At 35.4% G+C, this 19,055-nt stretch overlaps 3 protein-coding genes across 3 annotated transcripts; 1 reads left to right on the top strand and 2 right to left on the bottom strand.

Annotated features, from left to right (window-relative positions):
• On the bottom strand, window positions 1–840 carry LOC113402700 (retinol dehydrogenase 14-like). Its single transcript, XM_064216014.1, has one exon. It carries the CDS (start codon window positions 838–840, stop codon window positions 1–3), a length of 840 nt encoding a protein of 279 aa, XP_064072084.1.
• A 1,224-nt stretch (window positions 841–2,064) lies between these two features.
• Window positions 2,065–11,320, bottom strand: LOC113402681 (carotenoid isomerooxygenase-like). The gene is made up of 13 exons (XM_026642991.2): window positions 11,078–11,320; window positions 8,178–8,289; window positions 7,399–7,545; window positions 7,072–7,182; window positions 6,832–6,926; window positions 4,921–5,001; window positions 4,648–4,728; window positions 4,218–4,345; window positions 3,809–3,982; window positions 3,487–3,643; window positions 3,254–3,315; window positions 2,868–2,966; window positions 2,065–2,492 (listed from the first exon to the last, which is right to left on the bottom strand). The coding sequence occupies exons 1-13, from the start codon at window positions 11,175–11,177 to the stop codon at window positions 2,316–2,318; spliced, it is 1,524 nt and encodes a 507-aa protein (XP_026498776.2). The 5' UTR covers window positions 11,178–11,320; the 3' UTR covers window positions 2,065–2,315.
• A 3,884-nt stretch (window positions 11,321–15,204) lies between these two features.
• LOC113402707 (uncharacterized) lies at window positions 15,205–17,267 on the top strand. The gene is made up of 5 exons (XM_026643019.2): window positions 15,205–15,983; window positions 16,062–16,161; window positions 16,238–16,342; window positions 16,527–16,682; window positions 17,214–17,267. The coding sequence occupies exons 1-5, from the start codon at window positions 15,205–15,207 to the stop codon at window positions 17,265–17,267; spliced, it is 1,194 nt and encodes a 397-aa protein (XP_026498804.2).
• The last annotated feature ends 1,788 nt before the right edge of the window (window positions 17,268–19,055 follow it).

Genomic DNA, 19,055 nt, shown 5'->3' with positions numbered 1-19,055 from the left:
CTATCCTTTATATCCCACGAACCGTTCAGTCACGTGCCAAAGATCAGCAGCTACTGTATTATTTATTCTTGACAACAAATACCGCTCTCGGCAGTCCACAAACAGTTTGCCCGTAACGCTCGCGCACTCTGTGGCAATTGACACGTGCACCACCGTCTGCGAGCCATCTTCAGCTGTTCTCCTGTTAAACCAGCACAATACTTTGAAGAACATTCTGAAAAGGAAGTTGCCTTCGCTCAAAATATTCGTCAGAATGATTCCAGGATGTACAGAATTCACTACTACTCCAGATTTGTCGAGACGCTGCGCGAGCTCTTGGTGTGTCACCAGACTACAGAGCTTGCTATTAGCATACACAACTACTCTATTACATTTAGCTTTATTAATTGTATCTAAATCCACATCTCCAAATAAGTATATCAGAGAGCTGACATTGACGATCCTACTCGGTCGCGACGTCTTCAACAGCGGCAGTAATAGCATGGTCAGTAGAAATGGTCCATAGTGGTTTACTTGCATGCCTTCAAGAAGTCCATCCGTGGTATACCTATCGGCAAAGGAGCACGCTCCCGCATTATTCACGAGGACGTCGAGACGGTCTTCTGTTTTTAGAACATCACTTGCAAATCTTCTTATCGAAGCAAGATCACATAAGTCTACTTGTTTGAATATGACTTGCTGATTTCCGGTCGCAGCGATTAGAGATTCCTGAGCAGAACGGCCACGCTGTGCACTCCGACATGCGAGTATCGTTCGAGCTCCTCGCAGCGCCAGCTTTTTTGCTGTGTGATATCCTATTCCGCTGCTGGCCCCCGTGACGATGACGACTTTGCCTTTCATAGAAGTTTTGCAAACACATTTCTTTATACTTAGTTTTAAATAAAGATGAAAACATATAATAACGACGAGTACAACCAATAGTGTCCAAGTCATCGTCTTGTTCACATCAAGCGAGGAAAAGCACTAACGAATGCGGTCAGTCGGAGGATCATGTCCAGTAATAACGAGTGAATAATAATTAAATAACATAATTTTCCGTAAACTTTACGCCGCACTTTTAGCGTCCATTTATTAATATTCAAATTTTTTATCAATTGATTGCTATTATTCAATTAATTTACGATATATGATATATCATTAACATCAACAACACTTATAATAAAAACATATCTTGGAAATGTCCAGAACTACTAACTAGAATAAAAACGAAAATCTAAGGTTTACACTATTGTTATTAAAATAAAATTTACATATGGCAAACTGAGTGTACTGTAGAATAGTCAATATTACTATGGACACGTCTATGTAGATATGTCATTCTCATATTTCAGATCAGACTTCGGTTTAGCAATGACTTCCGTGTACTAGACAAGCTGTTCAAAATTAAAATTGATTCACAATCACAGAAATAGGAAAAAAAGCTTGAGGAGAAGTGAGTTCAGTGATTAAGTCGAGACGATCGCGCACACTATTTCTTATCTCTTTCTGTTTGTTCTCTGAGAGCGTTATAGCCAAATTATTTGATTACACAATCATGATAACATAATATTATCAACATTCCAGATTTAAGTTAAAACCTAGAAGAAATTATAATAAATATTTTCTCTGAGTCTAGATCTAGTACCTAAAGAGTGAGCGAAATGGCACATCAAGATATCTTTCATGCATCTGTCATTAACAATAAATATAAAAAATTACGAATTTATTAAGAATAAAAATAAAGCGTTTCTTTCAACAACCGTCGTTCGTTTTGCTTGCTCGCATTCGAACCAAATAAGTTGTGGTCAATTGATCATAACTTAGTGCTCCAAATTTTAGTACCGCACAGCGCGTCTGGTATTATGCTAGCGGATTATGGATACGCTGCACTGTCCGACTGGGTCGAGAATCAGATGCTTAGACCGACAAACAGATAATATTTTCAAGCATTGTAGTTTCGCCTGTATAGTTATTACATTATTTACTAATATTTATTTCGATAGAAATATACGTAAAAATATTAGACTTTGTACGTTTTATATGTTTGTATTGAAATTTTAATTTAAAAAAAATTAAAAGATACAAAAAATATCAGACTTTATTTTACATTGCATTTTATTCTCATAAATGAATAGGGAACATACCATATTCGTTCCTATATTGTTTGACAATGCATTGGCAAGGTAAGGTCATGGTAATGGTCAATGTGCCTTGCACTGGTGTAAGCGTCAATAACGAACATGAGACCTTTATTCATATAACATATTCCTAAGCATTTTTCTGAAGTGAATCTACTCTAACAGATATGATGAATAATGTCTATAAATAAGGTCAATTTAATTCATTTGATCCGGCAAGAACCATCCGTGAAAACATTTCGTAGTTTGTGACGGTGTCGTGAAGTGCGCTCGTGCGATTTCTTCCAAGTTTTTAGCGTTCAACACTAACAGTGCGATGGCGCGGTCGTCTCGACTCCACAGCACGGCGCTGAGGAGCACTCCGTCGTCTTCGTCCTGAAACATTAGACGCCACTTAAGTTAACTGATATGTAAAAGATTACAATATAATCTGTTGTTTAGAATGTATTGACAATCTTAGATTATTTTTTTCGGTTTTTACACGCTTTATACTGACGACGCTTGATATATTTGAGTAAACAGCCAGTATACGTACGTTAACTAAAATAAAAAATAAATTGTAAATACTGACGTATCAATTTAAAGTGTATTTTATTCAGATGACTTTTCAATAATTTAGTGCTACCGAGCTAATTAGATAACGAAGCTAAGAGTGAGTTTGTTTGTTCGTTCGTTCGATTGTTTGTTTCGTATTTTTATTCTTTAGATTTTTTATAAGTAAATTACAGTGTTTTTATCTACTAAACTAACCTGGCCGTCCGGATTTGCAATAAAAATTGGTTCGCTGGGATAGCACTGGGGCTCTATCCAATATAGCACCTCGCCAGTCTTCGTGTCTACTTTAACAATCTGGAAAAACAATAATACACATTCAAATTGGTCTCGGCACTTATATTTGTTTAATTATGATTATTTTCTAAAAACCAGACACTTCATACAATGAGAAAGCTATGTGTAATTATTTAATCTATTCTAATTACTTGGTAGATTTTCTCTAAAAAGTTTCGTGGCGGTGATTACGTGTAGTTTCAGAAAAATCGGACGTAATTAATTTTTTATCTGCATACAGTTCTTGAAATTAGAAGAAAATAGTTTAAAAAGGACTCATTATTATTTGATAAATATCTTGTAATTACCGATCCAGCGTCACCAGTATCAACGTCCGACCCAATTCCGTAGAAATACCTGTACGGTTTACCTAAAATGAAAACAAAAATTGATACCATATACTTTCGTAACGATTATTAATAATGAGGTTTATGTAATGCGATGAGCAGCATGGCGGCAATTTTAAATGTAAGAAAACCTGCACACGGCCGTTGTTAGCAAAACTAGTCAGACTTTTGAAAAAACGTATAGAAATTATTACCATTGCATAATTTATAGTTAATCATAGGCGTCTCGACTCCGACGTCTGCGATTAAACGTGACTCAACTTTAGTCAGGGGTGGCGCCTCGAGGGGGATTTCGATCCGTTTGGGACGGCATTGACACCACTGGCCGTAGTCGGGGTTGCTGTGCATATCCTGATCAAAACATTATGAAAAAAAATATCATCGATGTTTTCCGATTGGCTAGATGAGCGTTTGAGAGTATCCGAGACCCTAAACTAAAATCTCTAGATTAAATAAAAGAAAAAACAAATTACTTTTCATAGTCATGTATTTTAAGTATAAATAAATATTTATAACCTTTATCGCCGAGACGTACATGGCGTTAAGTATGTTTGCATCTTTATACGAGCACAAATCGACGCACAGGGCGCCGTCCGTTTCAAAGCAATTGATGACATGCATGAAATAAATCGTGTCCGTCGGGTATCGTTTCTCTTCGCCGGTCACTCGGTGTATTAGAATTATGTTCGTCTGAAAAGAGCAAAGATGTCGTGAGAGTCCACTGCAAAAACTTTCCACAGGAAATTAGTTGAACAAGCTAACTTTTATCCGAAGAATTAAGTATAATTATGACAGTTGTAGACAGCGTGTAGAAATTATATCAATACGACAGTTTATCCTTCTAATAAGAGTTAGTTCATTGAATTTTATTTAAACTACATTTTTATCTTTTTTTATTGAATGATGTTGCACAAAGAATACGCACCTCGTATTCCGGGTAGCTGACCAGAGTGGAGGCGAATGGCTCCGCGACGACGAAGCGGCGGCGCATCAAGTTCAGTAGAGATATCACCAACGGCTGTTCGATTATCACGTAATAGTTCTCCGTCAGCCCTTTCACAAAAATTAGAAGAATAAGAGTCCAAATGACACGAATAAGATATAATTTATACAATCGTTTATTCATTTACAAATAATTCATAAAATCTGAATTTTACTATACAAAAACTTTAGGCATATTTTTTACTACTACAACCATTACTGCCACATTAGTGCCTCCGGATTTCTCCGTCCCGACAGAGGCGAGCATTCACCTACGCGAGGTATTACAGGTGTGTTCTACGCTTAGTGGCAGTATCGTTGTTGTTTATTAAAATTAAATGGCTTTTAATAAGAGATCATATATGTATGTGTACCAAATGAATGCATGTACGCGGGATTGAAGCGCCATCTTGGCTTCGAGCTGCCAACAATCTCCACTGTCTCAAACATGTCTCCTGAAATAAATCACAACATTTAACTCGTTGAACTTTTTTACTTCCATATATTACGTATGTGTGAACCGTGCTTCCTCTTTGCAGATCATTCCAGAAATCATTTCATTCTTTTATTTATTTGTTTACTCCAACTCGTTCGAAGTTACTTTTATTTTTCTTTGATAATTTAAATTACTTTGAAAGTTAAATTACCTTTATCGCTGTAAGGGAACTTCACAACCACGTGACGTAAGTCCCCTTTCACGGTATTCAAGCCCACGTTGTAAACGTCTCCTTTAAAAATAAAACAAATTAAGGATTTCTTTATAACGCAGATTACAAAGACATCGTGTATTTTTTCCCTCTTAGCAGTTAAACCATAGAGTCGTCGCCTGTGTTTGATTACTTAACTATTTATATACCAATCTGGGTGGGTAATGCTCACTCATCACAATTCTATATCATTAGGCCTATTTGCCCGTTCGTCTAGCTATTCTTTAAATAAATGGTTTGTTTTTATTAAATGGTGAACGTTAAACATTTATAAAAGAGTCTCCAGTATCGATTATTTTCGACGCAATTTAATGTTAAAAAAATATGAAACGCATCCAATTCATGACTTGAACATTATTGTATGCGAACCTTTGTTCATCATTAGAACATGTCCGTTTTTATTTAATTTATTCATATTTCAATTGTAAATAACATTCTTCGTTATCAACTCGGTCACAGATAACATGGCCTTGCGAAACTTGCTTATAATTTTTTCTCGTTTTAATTAAAATTAAATTATACGTTTAAACTAGAAATACTTAGAATGTTTGTAAGTGAGAATGCGTCGTATTTTATATTTAAATCAATAAAAACAAATCTATTCAGTTGAAGAATAAATAGTTTTTTTAACGTGAGATAATTATAGGGAAGCTACTTGTGACAAATGATTTTTGTAATCATTTCTTACATTCCAACGCGCCAGCCAACTTGGGAACTGAGATATTGTAGCGTTCCTTGTGCTTGCAGTTACACTGCAAACCCTTAAACTGCTTGCGGGTAGAATATATTATGATGAGAGGACGTCGCCTACTCAGATAGGCTGTGCAAGCCTAGTAAATTGTATTATTTTTGTATAATTTATTAATCAAAATATACACATACATTGATTAACTATTACAGAGCGGAACAAATACCAAGAGTCCACATTATTCAAAGATAAAAAATGTAGAGATATTTGAGGACATGACATCGAGTGCACGGTTTTATTAACGCGTTCATGTCAATCGAATGTTTGACGGTTTGTTTCCCGGTCAATATACAAATATGTTGTTCTCTTATGAATACGCTTTATATAGAAGATACTGTACACCGAGGTCATCTTCATCAATAAATACGTGCATTCATCAATAAGTCGTAACTACGAGGTTCCGGGTCCGGCAGGTGTTTACTAAAATAAATAATAAGTACAACACAGTATAAGACACAGTCGCTTTCTCTTTCTTAACCAATCAACGGACTTTGATACGGTTGCCAGAAATAGAAAGAGCAATAAACGAGGAAGGTATGTATACAGAATTTGTAAATAAATCGTCCAAAATGGGTTAAGTGTGACATATATGGATAGGTGGAAATAACTGTTTGTGACGTGTCTATTTTTGAAGGTAAATAAATTACTAAAAAAAAACAAATTAATTATTAATCCTTATTAAGATAAACATGTTCGTTACGCTAAGCATTTAACATTAATTGTAATTCCTTCCTACAGTATTATCACTCCATTCAAACTTTGGGTGATATCGCCGAGGCCAAATTGTGTGCAACAAAAAGTACTTTAACCAACAGTCGGCCGGACTTACATATGACATATCGATGACTGTAACGATAACATTTCGATATTGGGTCGATGTTTCATTATATTTAGATAGTCTTGTATGTAATATGAAGGATAATATAAATAATACAGCAAGAAAATATTAAGAAGGTATTGTTTATACTTGCTATGCGCACTTCTCATTTTCTTTAATACCAAAGTATAATACGTAGGTTACGTATTCATCGCCGTATACCTGAAGCAGCCGACAGCGCAAGTATCGGTAACGGAGTGGGTATAAAACATTTAATCCTACTAACCGTTGGGCATGACGTGCGGATGCGCAGTGTGACACACAACCAACGAGTCGGCCAGTTTCTCCTTGCCCACAGTCTCGAGGGTCACTGGGTCGATTCTAAGGTAATATGAAATGTGTGACTTTCAAAATTAATTAATTCATTATTATCTAGAAGATTAGTAAGAGTAACATCATGTCGAAACTCTTGGACAGAACTTGCGTTCTAAGCACTTCTGGTGGACTTGAGCCTGTCGGTACTCACTTGTAAAGAACGGGCACTTCTGTCATGGCGTAGACTTGGTCTCCGAACGGGTACACTGAGACCGCCGTGTTGTCCGTCTGATCCATAGTGAAGTTAAATATTGATGAAATTCTAGAAATTACAAATTGAAACGTTACACTTATTGATACTCAAAGTGGGACATCTGGGAAGAACAAAAAATCATTTTGTAGTTTATGTTTTTGAAAAGTTTCCAATTTCTTTACAGCTTTCGTTAAAAGAAACAGCTCGGATCTTTGATCTCTTTCTGTCGTGCCGTTCCCACTACAGACATAAGATAAGGTATAACGTAAGGCATGAATTTCTTACCGGTCAAATATACTCCTGCAAGGGTCGGGTACCGCCTTGGTGCCGAACTCTGTCACCACAATGCGATTCGCTGTAGTATTTTTTTTGTACGTCTCTGAACGGACAAAGCGACATTGGTAGGTCACCTTCGCATGTTTTATGGAAAACCTTTAATAAAAATTGGTCATAATAAATAAATTTAACACGTATTACATAAGTCATACTTATATATTAAAGGTAAATAAAAAATTATATATTATATATATAGCTAATTGAATTAGCTCCAAGTATTTTCCTCAAAGAGTTCCCTCAGGACAGCCTTTGACATACAAGTCCTCAGGTTATCTATTACTAAGTCGAAAGACTGTGCTTACTAACAACCCTTTTTTTTCTTTTTTATATGTATTAACTACCAAATTAAAAAATAAAGACAATAACATTAATAACATAAAGACAAATATTTGCAAACCTTGTGTGACTTGTGTTCAATACGGTCGACGCTGGCTCGAGTACGTTAACCTTTTATTAATTTCGAACTTAACTTACGCATATAATTTAAACCATTTAATATATATATATGGAAATTTATCATATTTATATATGAGCTGAGATATCATGACTCAAAGCCGTGAGATGGTAAGTGTTAATAACAATTCATATCATGCTCGTGTGAGGAAGCCTGCGTGAGTCGGATGAAATTCTGCATTCATGTGTACTTAAGGCTACTTCTTCAGAGGAAGCCCAGGAGTGAGGTGTCTTAAAACTGATTCAATATTTACATAAAACTATGTAATATTCACCTATGTATAAGGGCTAAGCCGTCGAATACGTGATCATACTGATATGTACCGATTTTATTGCATCCAGGACCATTCCTCAGCAGCGTGCCTCGTACCCACGAGGGAATTACACCTAGAATGTAACACCGCTCATTTTAACAATATGGTAGTAATAACATAACGGAATTTAAGATGGCGCAGTGGACGGAACTCATAGTTTTTCACCGAGGGTCGTGGAAACAAGTCGAATGAATTTGAATAGACTCTCACTGATTGCCCATACATGCACGGTGACGAATGAAATATCGCAAGGAAACCCACTTCACGTCAAAACAATGTGTGATTGACACCAAGGCGTTGGTGTCGGGCAGAGTTACTGTGTGGCGGTTTGGTTATAGCATATTACTGTTTTTAATTATTTTAAGATGGCTAATGAGCATAGACGAATAGATAGATAACGATAAGAACAGCTAATGACGAGAAGATGCCGCCGGCGCCCGTAGACATTGACCTCGTAAAAAGTGTACGCAGCCAACCGCAGGCTCCGAGGTATTGTTATTCACGACAATCCGTAATTAAGTGCAAAGTAGATTCAATTTGGCAACAAACAAGATTGACAAAAACCATAACTTTCATCAGAATAAATATTTTAATTTTACTTTTATTCGGTCTAATTGTTAAATATTCATTGTAGTTCACATAAGTTTTGGTTTGTTGGTAGGTATAATGGTCATCACCATACATAGACAATTACACTGTAAGAAATATTGGCGATTCTCTACATCGCCAATGCGCCATCAACCTTGGGAACTACGATGTTATGTTCCTTGTGCCTGTAGTTCCTCGTACACTAATACTAAGTATTTCTGTTTGGCGGTAGAATATTTGGTAAAATACTAATATACGTTCACGAATCAATAATAATGAGTTACGACGATGGTCACAGTGAATAATGTCGACACCTTGATAATATCAAGGTGTCGACATAGAGTATATTATGTAACAACAAATATTAAATTCCAAAACAAAATCTGGAAAAAGATAAGTAAACCAATTTGACCTTCGATTGCATAACGTCACAGTTTGGTTAGTTTAAAAATTGACTGTGACTTTGAGAGATACGAATGAAAACAGTGTTTGTTGATCCCCGCTATACGACTGCCGAACTCAGGTTAATAGCCGATGTGACGGCCGACCGGTGTTAGTCACCTATAGCGGATAGTCAAATCAAATCAAATCGAAATATATGTACTTTATTCAAGCAGGCTCTTTTGTAAAATTAAAGCGACCACCGGTTCGGAATGTAGATGAACCGGCAAGCGACTCAGTGGTTACTCTTTTCCGACGATAAGGTACGCACATTATTGAATACAATAATTAAATTATTTCTTATTCCGCATATACTATATCTCAACTCCACACTTTTTTATCATCTACACAACCCTTTACCGATCTGTATAGGAGTGATTAATTAAATAATAAGGATAAGGGCAGGACAGGGCCGTTTGAATGTATCATTATAAATTAGAGTAGAGCTTAAAACTTAAATATATCTCACAAATTGTAAATGAAATATGTAATCACCTAATCGTAGATGCGCTCTTAATATATTAAAATACTTAAGTATGTATTTAACTTGACGAAGGCATATTTGTTAATTTATTCAATTGACAAACGTCCTTGGTCGTGACCGTGACGCGGTAATCTGTTTTATCAAATGTTAAACCGAGAAAATTGAGTATCAAATAAAAATATAGGTTCGGATCGTTAACTCGTAACTCGTGTTTTGTATATTCAAACCGAATAATAAACATTGCGTCGAATAGGTAATGAAACAGTTAGTTCCCTTTTTCCCGTTTCTATTGGAACGGAACGATCCGTGGGCGACGTAAATACGACGCATCCGCTCCATGATGCAGGGAACCGTAGGTTTCCGAAAACAATTGACACCGGAACCGTAAATAATAAGGATATATACATTATACACGGTTGCAGAATATAAATAAAACGTTATACTGTACATTTTAAAATTAGTAATTTTACCATTCGTGCTCTTACTAGCGATACTCACGAGGTCAGCCACGTTACATTAAGATTATATAAACTATAATATCGACAAATACTTAATAATATGATATATCAGTAGATCGTTTTTTTTATTTTTTTTTTTATTTTTATGTTTAAAGGTCTACAAAACAAAATGACAATCACAAAAATACACATGATTACATTTTTCATGATGTAGACACGGCATGCGTTTAATATTAAGTACCAATTAGCGTCTAGTCCATGAGAGCAGCAGATACCAAGCATACATTTTTTTTTGTTTAATTTGATTTATTTAATCTATTGAAATTTTTTTTTTAAAACAATTTTTAATGAGGCTATAGAACGATCGGCAAAAATACCGTAATAATAACTAATACTATTGTAAGAGGAACACATACGGTATGAAGGCGAGTGGCTAAGAACATTTGTTCGAGAGGTAGGAAGACAAAAGGTCCTAGAGTTGGGCAGGCGACTGTTTGAACGAGAGATGGAAAATTTTATGCATTGCAGGACGAGTCAGTAAGTCCATGAATTAGCTTGTAAAGAAAGATAATATCGTTAATTTTTCTTCTAGTATGAAGTGAGCTTGCTCTGTAAAAATGGAGCCTCTGTATGTACGATTTAAGTTCGTGACATTTATTATCAGTGTAAGTGAGGTGATATAAAAATCTCTTTTGAACACGTTCAAGTCTATTAATGTGAACCTGATAGCAAGGGCTCCATACTACACTACAATATTCCAGGATATTTCGAACTAAGGTATTGAATAAAAGAATAGAAACACTCGGCTGCTTAAATATATCGTTAGTACAGAAATGATTAAACAACCTTAAAACCAAAACAAAAGAATACAACAAAATCAAGAGCATTACCTGTGGTCTTTCCTTCCAGAGGCTCGTTGATCTCCTCTTCGCAAGTCCTGAACCAAATGTTCATATCATAATAAGGGTACAGCTTTTTCGTCTCCGTCATCTTTAAAGTTGGTTAACTAATGTGACCGACAGCTGCAGAGAGAAACGCTCGCTGACTGACGTTAACACCTTCGTGACCTAGAAATGAGTACTGTAACAGCCGCAGTAGGTTCTCGATATAAGTAAACACATCGCACAAGAGCGAACGTTATAAATATAATATCACCAGTCACTCACTGTGAACACACTCGTGTGTGAACATCGTCCGAAAATACATCTGGCGTGAATGCCCTTAAAAATATTTCAGCGCAGTAATACGTTTCTCATTCGGGTATAAATTAATTGTATTATTTTAATTAAACAATAATCATCCCATTTCTAAAATAATTATCCACATACAAAATATAAATTACTTTAAGTTACTTGTTTCTCACCTATCGATCGTCGAGATTAAGACAATAGAAATAACTGCCTCGTTTTCTCTCTAGTGACTTGTAAAGTTCTGTCCGGAGTTTGAAATGTTAAACTGGGCCCGGATGCGCTCGTATGGATGGCCTCGCGTCTGATCTTTCCCCGGCCGTGTCTTTCCGTGCCGTTAGTATCTTATGAGTGAGAGTGGTGATACCACTACGAGTACAATACCTCCTGAGTAGTAATCGTAAATTTTGGCCACCGTTGCCAAAATAAATTTAAGTATATAAAAAAAAACATTGAAAAATAGTTTTTTTGTTATAAATCAAAGTTTACTTCTCAAAGGTTGTAATTGTAGTTGGATTTGTCGCCCTCGAAGTGTTCATTAATCTACGGCATAAGGTGTGTAATCCGTGTCTGATTGCCGAAACGGCGATTATCTAATCGCCACACATTTGTGTGTCTGTGATTTCATCACTTTTTTGTCTGCGAGATTGTTTATCACGCTTTATTTTTTATTAGTCGCGCTCACAATTACGGGATATAAGAAACAAAGAGACAAGCGATTTATCGCATTTCCCCTTTTTTTCCAAGTAGTGCTGCATACTGCAACTCCTAAGCAAGACTTCATTGTAGCGAGCTGCGGCCGACAAAGTTACAGAGCGGTTGTCGACTTTATTGGTCGATTTATTATAATATCCAAATGCTTAAATGAAAAAGTTGTAATATATTTATTAACATAAAAATTGATAACATTAAGTGCTTAAATATATACAAATATGAATTAAAAATAGTCACTGTATAAATCTTGACTGCGTGGAATGGTGGCAAGAATGCTAGCAGCATTTCCCCGTTGAATCGCAATTCCGATCCTCCTGGCTAAAAAAGAAACAGGTCTCCTGTCACCAGTGGAGGCAATAAGGCGAGGTGTTACACTTTTGATGAAGCTTTTTGCACCATTACTCCAAGGGCCAAGTGTTTCGACAGCAAATTGGACAAAAAAGTAATTTGACATGAGACACGAATATTTAGATCTTTTTTTTGCTTCAGCTTTTTCCGGAGCGGCACCAGCTCTTAACATTGTTTCTCGGATATGAGACGGGGCCAACGTGTCAACGCATGTAGCGTTCCACAAAAGGGCCCGTCCTCATTCCCAGGGAAATGCTCAAATTAGTTTAATTTTCCATTATTCCAGTGACTATGAAAAGTTATTCTAAAACTGCTAAAAGACTATTACAAAAATTAAACTAAGCATATATAGGGCAGGTGAGATCATCGTATCCATTTGTTTGTCTGCGCGTGTTGAACTCAACGCACTCCCGTCGGCTCGCCACACGCAAAGGACTTACTGCTAATGCGATCGTAATTGTGGGTGTGGCGCGGAACGACGCATCTTTTGTTATCTTTTTGTTTTGTTTTTGTTTACGTCAAGTTTTGTCACTTTAATTATGATTCATTATTGACGTACTAACAAAATTCCGCAAACTCCATCTGCCTTGACTCTATGTAATATAATAATATAAAGAAGTAACATTTGTTTGTTTTATATCCGCGAAATTATAATCCAATTCTAAGAAAAAAATCACTGACAGGAAGCTGCATTATTTCTGACTGCCATAGGGTTTAAATTATATTTATATCATAACTGTTTCTTTATTAATAAATTGCACCCGTGCGAAGCCGGGCCGAGTAGCAAATTTTTTAATCTGAGCAGATATTTAATATTTGGTCGCTGTCACGACGGCGACGGCGGGAACAATCAGCGCGGAGGCTGGAGCGAAGGGTGTCGACGTCATATCATAATATACAATATTGGTAAAAAGAAATGTGCGAAAAATGTACCAAAAAGAATCCCTCTGTGCCATGGCAGGAAATTGTATGTTGTCAACAGTATTGAAAATTATCATAATTTCTAATATTACTTTGGGGAAATAAAAAATAACCTCAAACTAAACATCGATGTAAATAAAAATGCTATATCTTGTTGTGTATCAAATAAGTATCGGCATGGTCTATATTGCTGTTTATCTGAGGATTAAAACTCGACCCTAGGTATTGCCATTAGTTCTAGTTCTAGTTTCTTTCAGAAATTATATCTCTCAATCAGAAAACAATATAATGTAGAATACTGTATATTATATTATTATTTTATAGAATTCGGAAAACAACGACACCCAGGCGGGCATACGCCATGCGAAGACGCGGCGGGTCGCTAGTAAAATATAAAAATAGCTATTAACTAGAATGCACGCGTGTACAATCAGGGCTAAGACGTGTTATAAGTAAGGGCGGTTTCTTAGCTACAATTGTTAAGTTTATCGCTTCTGACTCGACAAGAAATCAATTATAAAAATACTATTGTTATTTTTTACTATGTTGATAATTCATTAATTGTTATTAAAAATCAACTGCAAAATAAATAAACTGGACAAGTTCGATTCGAACACGCACACAGAGGGTTCCGTACCGCCAGACAGATTTTACGGTTTTCGGTATTTATCTATACTTTTGCTACAAGATATTCCTTCTAGCCAAATGTCATGATCCTAGTTCAACGGGCAGTACCCTGTAGATTTTGATTTCCTTTGTGATTGTGCGGGAAAAATATAGATATTTTTCGATTCTGTTGACTTAAATGTTTGATTTTTTTACAACTCCTACAACCAAATATACCGTAATGGACTGACATACAGACAACGAAGTGATCTTATAAGGGTTCCTCTTTTCCTTTAGAAGCCATAAAAAATACTACATAAGACTTCTTATCGGATTCCTTTACTTTTTAAAAATTCACATAACGAAGCTGAATATGGAATTAAATATTTTTTAACAATAAATTATTGAAATACGAAATGAAATATTGTAATTTGTAAATATTATAATTTTTATTTATGATTGTATTAAGCTATGGTTACTAGATATTTACATCTACCACGATAACACGCCGCTATGAGGTGTTTGTTTAATCAAAAACCTTCTATAATGAGATAAGGTTTTTTAATCTAAAATACCATAGCACAATCAATCGTTATGACCTGAAACAGGTCGTGGCATGTTATCCGTTTGTCAATATAAAGGAAAAAAAAATAGTTTGTATAAATTAAAATCAAAGTAATCTTGGCAACAACAAAATAATAGCTTTAGGATGAAAACGGTACGAAAACATCGATTCGAGGTTCCACTTAGTACAGAACGTTTAAAACAATCCGGAGGTTTTTGTTGTCCTTATCATCATCAAACCTATCTCGAGATTTTATTATTAAAATAATTCATTACAATAATAAACGATGTAAACAAAATATTATGTAACATATATTTGCTTTAGCCTAACTTCCTTAACGCACTCAGCGATACTTGGAAGTATTGCGTGGTTATTTTATTTGATATCGTTCAATTTGCTTTAACTCTGTCCACTTGGTTCTGATATCGTTCAAATAATCAATTCCAGTTAATATCAGAGATTTCATTTTCATTTCGTTTGAAGTTTATACGATTCGTAGACCGAAACCATGAATTAACATAATGAGTAGGTCTTTCATTTCAATTTACCACAATTACTGACGGTTCGTTGTGATTGGAACGTCGCTTGCAGTCTTGGGCTCCCACACCGTGTCGTCGACGGACTGATTAAGTACTTTGCGCCAGACGTATCCGGAACTCCGATAGGTTGGCGCGAAATGGCTCGTTGGCCTCTTAAATTTGAAGAGGTGTACAAAATATCCACACGATATATGCGCCTGAATAATTCTCACCCATTCATAGCCGATCGAAACAGGTTTTGGTTAATAAAGATTATTTTTTTCCGTGTTATCGCCTTAGTTTGCTTCATATTCCTTGTTAATTCAATCATAAATCACGATGTAAAAGCCAAAAGATATACTGAAGCCATTAAGAACGGCATAATGGCAATAGTAGCAGTGACTGTGACCTTCAAACACGGTATTCTTGTGCAGCGGTATCGTTCAATAAAGAATCTCATCAGCTCGATCGATAGAGATTACAAATTAGCAGAAGATTTATCGGATGATGAAAAAAATATTGTTTTATATTACGTAGAGAAGGGAGTCCAAATCTGTCGGTTTTGGCTCGTCGCAGCTGGTCTTACCAGTTTAATGTTCCCATTGAAGGCGCTCGCGCTGATGGCATACCATTGCTTGAAAGACGAATGCGTATTGATCCCGATGTTTGACTTTACATACCCGAAGGGTATCAACGAGTACAAAGACGTATTGTCCGTTTATTGTGCTACGTTCCTTTTGTGCTTCTCGTTCGACATATATTCTATGTCTGTTTACATAGGCTTCGATCCTCTGGTGCCTATCTTTATGTTACACACTTGTGGACAACTGCACTTAATAAGTAGAAATCTATCCAAGGCACTCAGTGAAGCATCGACCACTCAAGAAAAGAAGGAAAAATTAAAACGCATTAATCTTAAGCTCGTTGAAATATACAGGTTTGAAATACGAAAGAAGTTGTTTTTTAAATATGTTTTCAATTATTCGAGTTTTATCGAGTAAATCTTGCTTTGCAGATTTGTAAAAAATGTGCAAAAGATCTTCGTCATACTCTACGAATTTAATATGAAAACTACAACTTTTCTCATACCGTTCTCTGCTTTTCAAATAGTTGAGGTAATATTATAAAATATTTTCTACACAATGTTATTTTGGAACTTTAAAGTAAAATTTACGAAATGCATTATTTCAGTCGCTACGTCATAAAGAAATTACATTAGAGTTTATTTCCTTCTTCTTTGGCGCAATATTACACTTCTATATCCCTTGCTACTACAGCAATCTCCTCATGGTAAAGGTGAGTAAATACTTAATTCTTCCTTATTATTCTTTGAAACTCATTCTCAGACTCAAAACCACTTTCTCAGAGACTAAAAATACCTCAGCTTTCATAAGTTTTTATAGTGTTTAGGTAATTATGTGAGGGACTATACTATTTGCTATCTCTCTGGAACCATCAAGCTGTTTGCTCTTTGTTGCAGAGCGAGTCTCTGCGTCAAGCTATATATACCTGCGGTTGGGAAATGGAGTCTGATATACAAATTCGCAAGACAATATTGCTGATGCTTACAAGAACTTCAGCGCCACTGGTCATGAAAACTGTTTTCTACCCCATATGCTTGGACACGTTTGCGGAGGTATTTGCGTTCAATTTACATAGTTTCTCAGGCCTACACTAGCTGCGACTTACTACTGTGGCACATTTAATAATACATATTATACATTAGCTGATAAAGGTTGCAAATGTAATAAATTATTCTAAATAATATTAATGTTGTTATTAATATTCTCTTTCTGCTCTCTTGTTCAGTTCTTGTTACTGATGTACGCACAACCATCTATTACAAGCAGACGAAATTGCAAAATACATAATTTAAAAAAAAAATCTGTAAAGAGCACAGACAATAGTTTTCGCCGTGACACCTTTAACAATACCCTGAACTAGTTTAAACAATTATGGCGTCATCCACAGTAATACATATCAAGAAGTACGAAAATAAATTTTTACAGTGTCTATCTAAATGTAGACTTATCCTAAAGTACACCAGCGGGTGTACAAACACTAGTTCATTCTCGACTTCCTCGATCACCTTGGCCGGCAAACATATTGAATATTAATATATTCAACACGCACGAGCATTCACCATAGAATTTGTCTTTGGTTTCAGATGGCCCGTCAGGCTTACGGCATCTACAATATTATGAATGCAGCATGGGGATAGAAATCTAAATCCTGTATGGTTATAATAAAATATCTGCAGACGAAATAGCTTAATATTATTATTTAAATTTGTCCTGATAAATAAATAATGGAGCTAAATAAACTTTAATAAAATAGTAAATTTTGACATGTGTTTGAATGTTTGAACGCAAAAGTTGTTACTGTAGAAAATATAGACGAATGCTGATCTACACATAGAAATAACGCAAAACTTAAAGCTCTCACCAAACTATAATTCCTGTCAACTGTTATTTTGTTTTACGTTTATCAATATAATGAGCTCACTCGGCCTGGGTTGGTACTCACATGTAGACACCTGACTGATTGCAACGTTATAATGTTTCATGAAGTAAGAAACTGGCGGCTTCCATATAAACCAGGAGGCGACGAAACAACTTTAAAACGTATGATTTATGAAACACATTATAACATAAAACAAGTATCCTTCATTGTAATCCAAAACACAAGAAAAACAACTAAGTCTGTTACGACTGCATTATTGTTAAAAAAGCAATATATTCCAGACACAACCTTCGAAGTCTTGGATTATTTGCTGGTGCATACATGTCAACTAAAATCATAATATATTTGATTCCCTATTTAAAAGCTTCATCAAAAGTGTAACACCTCGCCTTATTGCCTCCACTGGTGACAGGAGGGCTGGTTCGTTTTTAGCCAGGAGGATCGGAATTGCGATTCAACGGGGAAATGCTGCTAGCATTCTTGCCACCATTCCACGCAGTCAAGATTTATACAGTAACTATTTTTAATTCATATTTGTATATATTTAAGCACTTAATGTTATCAATTCTTATGTTAATAAATTCATTTGATTTATATACACGATATGCAACCCAAAATGCAAAATGTAAATAAATCTATCTATCGAATTGAAATCATGCAAGTGTATGAAATTTAAATGACAACAAAGTGATGTGGTATCATCGAAGTGATCTGCTTACGCCAAGAAGTGAACAATGGATCTATTCTTTGGATATTAGCAATTTGACTCTTCTCAGAGTCCCGTAAACTCTTATAGATTTTTGTATTATACTTCCTTAACTCCTTCAACTCCTCGTCTACAGTGCTGCATATCAACTGATGAAGTTAGTTAACATTCTGCTATTAAGTAAATCTATTTAAGATAAGTCGCTCGTGTCGTCATCATCGGTGCATATTTACTTTATATTATTCAAGTAAGAAAAGTTGATTATAATTAATCCGTCTGAAAGTCTTGACATTACTTTGTGTGTTGTAATGAGATTTTATTGGTATTCTTAATAATATCGTAACGCATATTTTCGTTACGTTTCGTTATTAAAAACGGCACGCAACTTAAATCCTATTAGTTTTAAGTATATTATTTTTTGAATTGTTGGCTTCAAATCTAACTAATAAAAATAACTTGTAAACTATTTTTAAGGTTTGCTGAGCCAACCTTGACTAATCTTCCAGGTCTCTCAACGTGGAGGTTTATTCGCAATGTCTTCTTTCACCTTGCAAGTTTGAGAAAAATCACAAATGAATACCGAAATAATTGGATTCAAGTTTTGCGTTGCAGTTCACCGATCTTCACCGATCTTCACCGAACATCAGGCTGTCGCTAGTTCCTACTTTACGTTTCCGTTCCTTCCTACTATTAGATCCGCATTTCTTGTATGCAATGGTAAAATTGTCCGCAACTGCTACACAAACTTAAATTAAATTGAAGTATTATTTTAATCAATAAAAAAGTGTTTACATGTAGTTAACATATCAATCTATTTGTTGAACATAAGACTATAATTTT

This window comes from Vanessa tameamea, chromosome 10 (genome assembly GCF_037043105.1).
Source record: "Vanessa tameamea isolate UH-Manoa-2023 chromosome 10, ilVanTame1 primary haplotype, whole genome shotgun sequence".
NCBI classification, from domain to species: Eukaryota; Metazoa; Arthropoda; class Insecta; order Lepidoptera; family Nymphalidae; genus Vanessa; species Vanessa tameamea.
The sequence above is the reverse complement of the archived record's forward strand: the minus strand, read 5'-3'. Positions and strand labels throughout refer to the sequence as shown.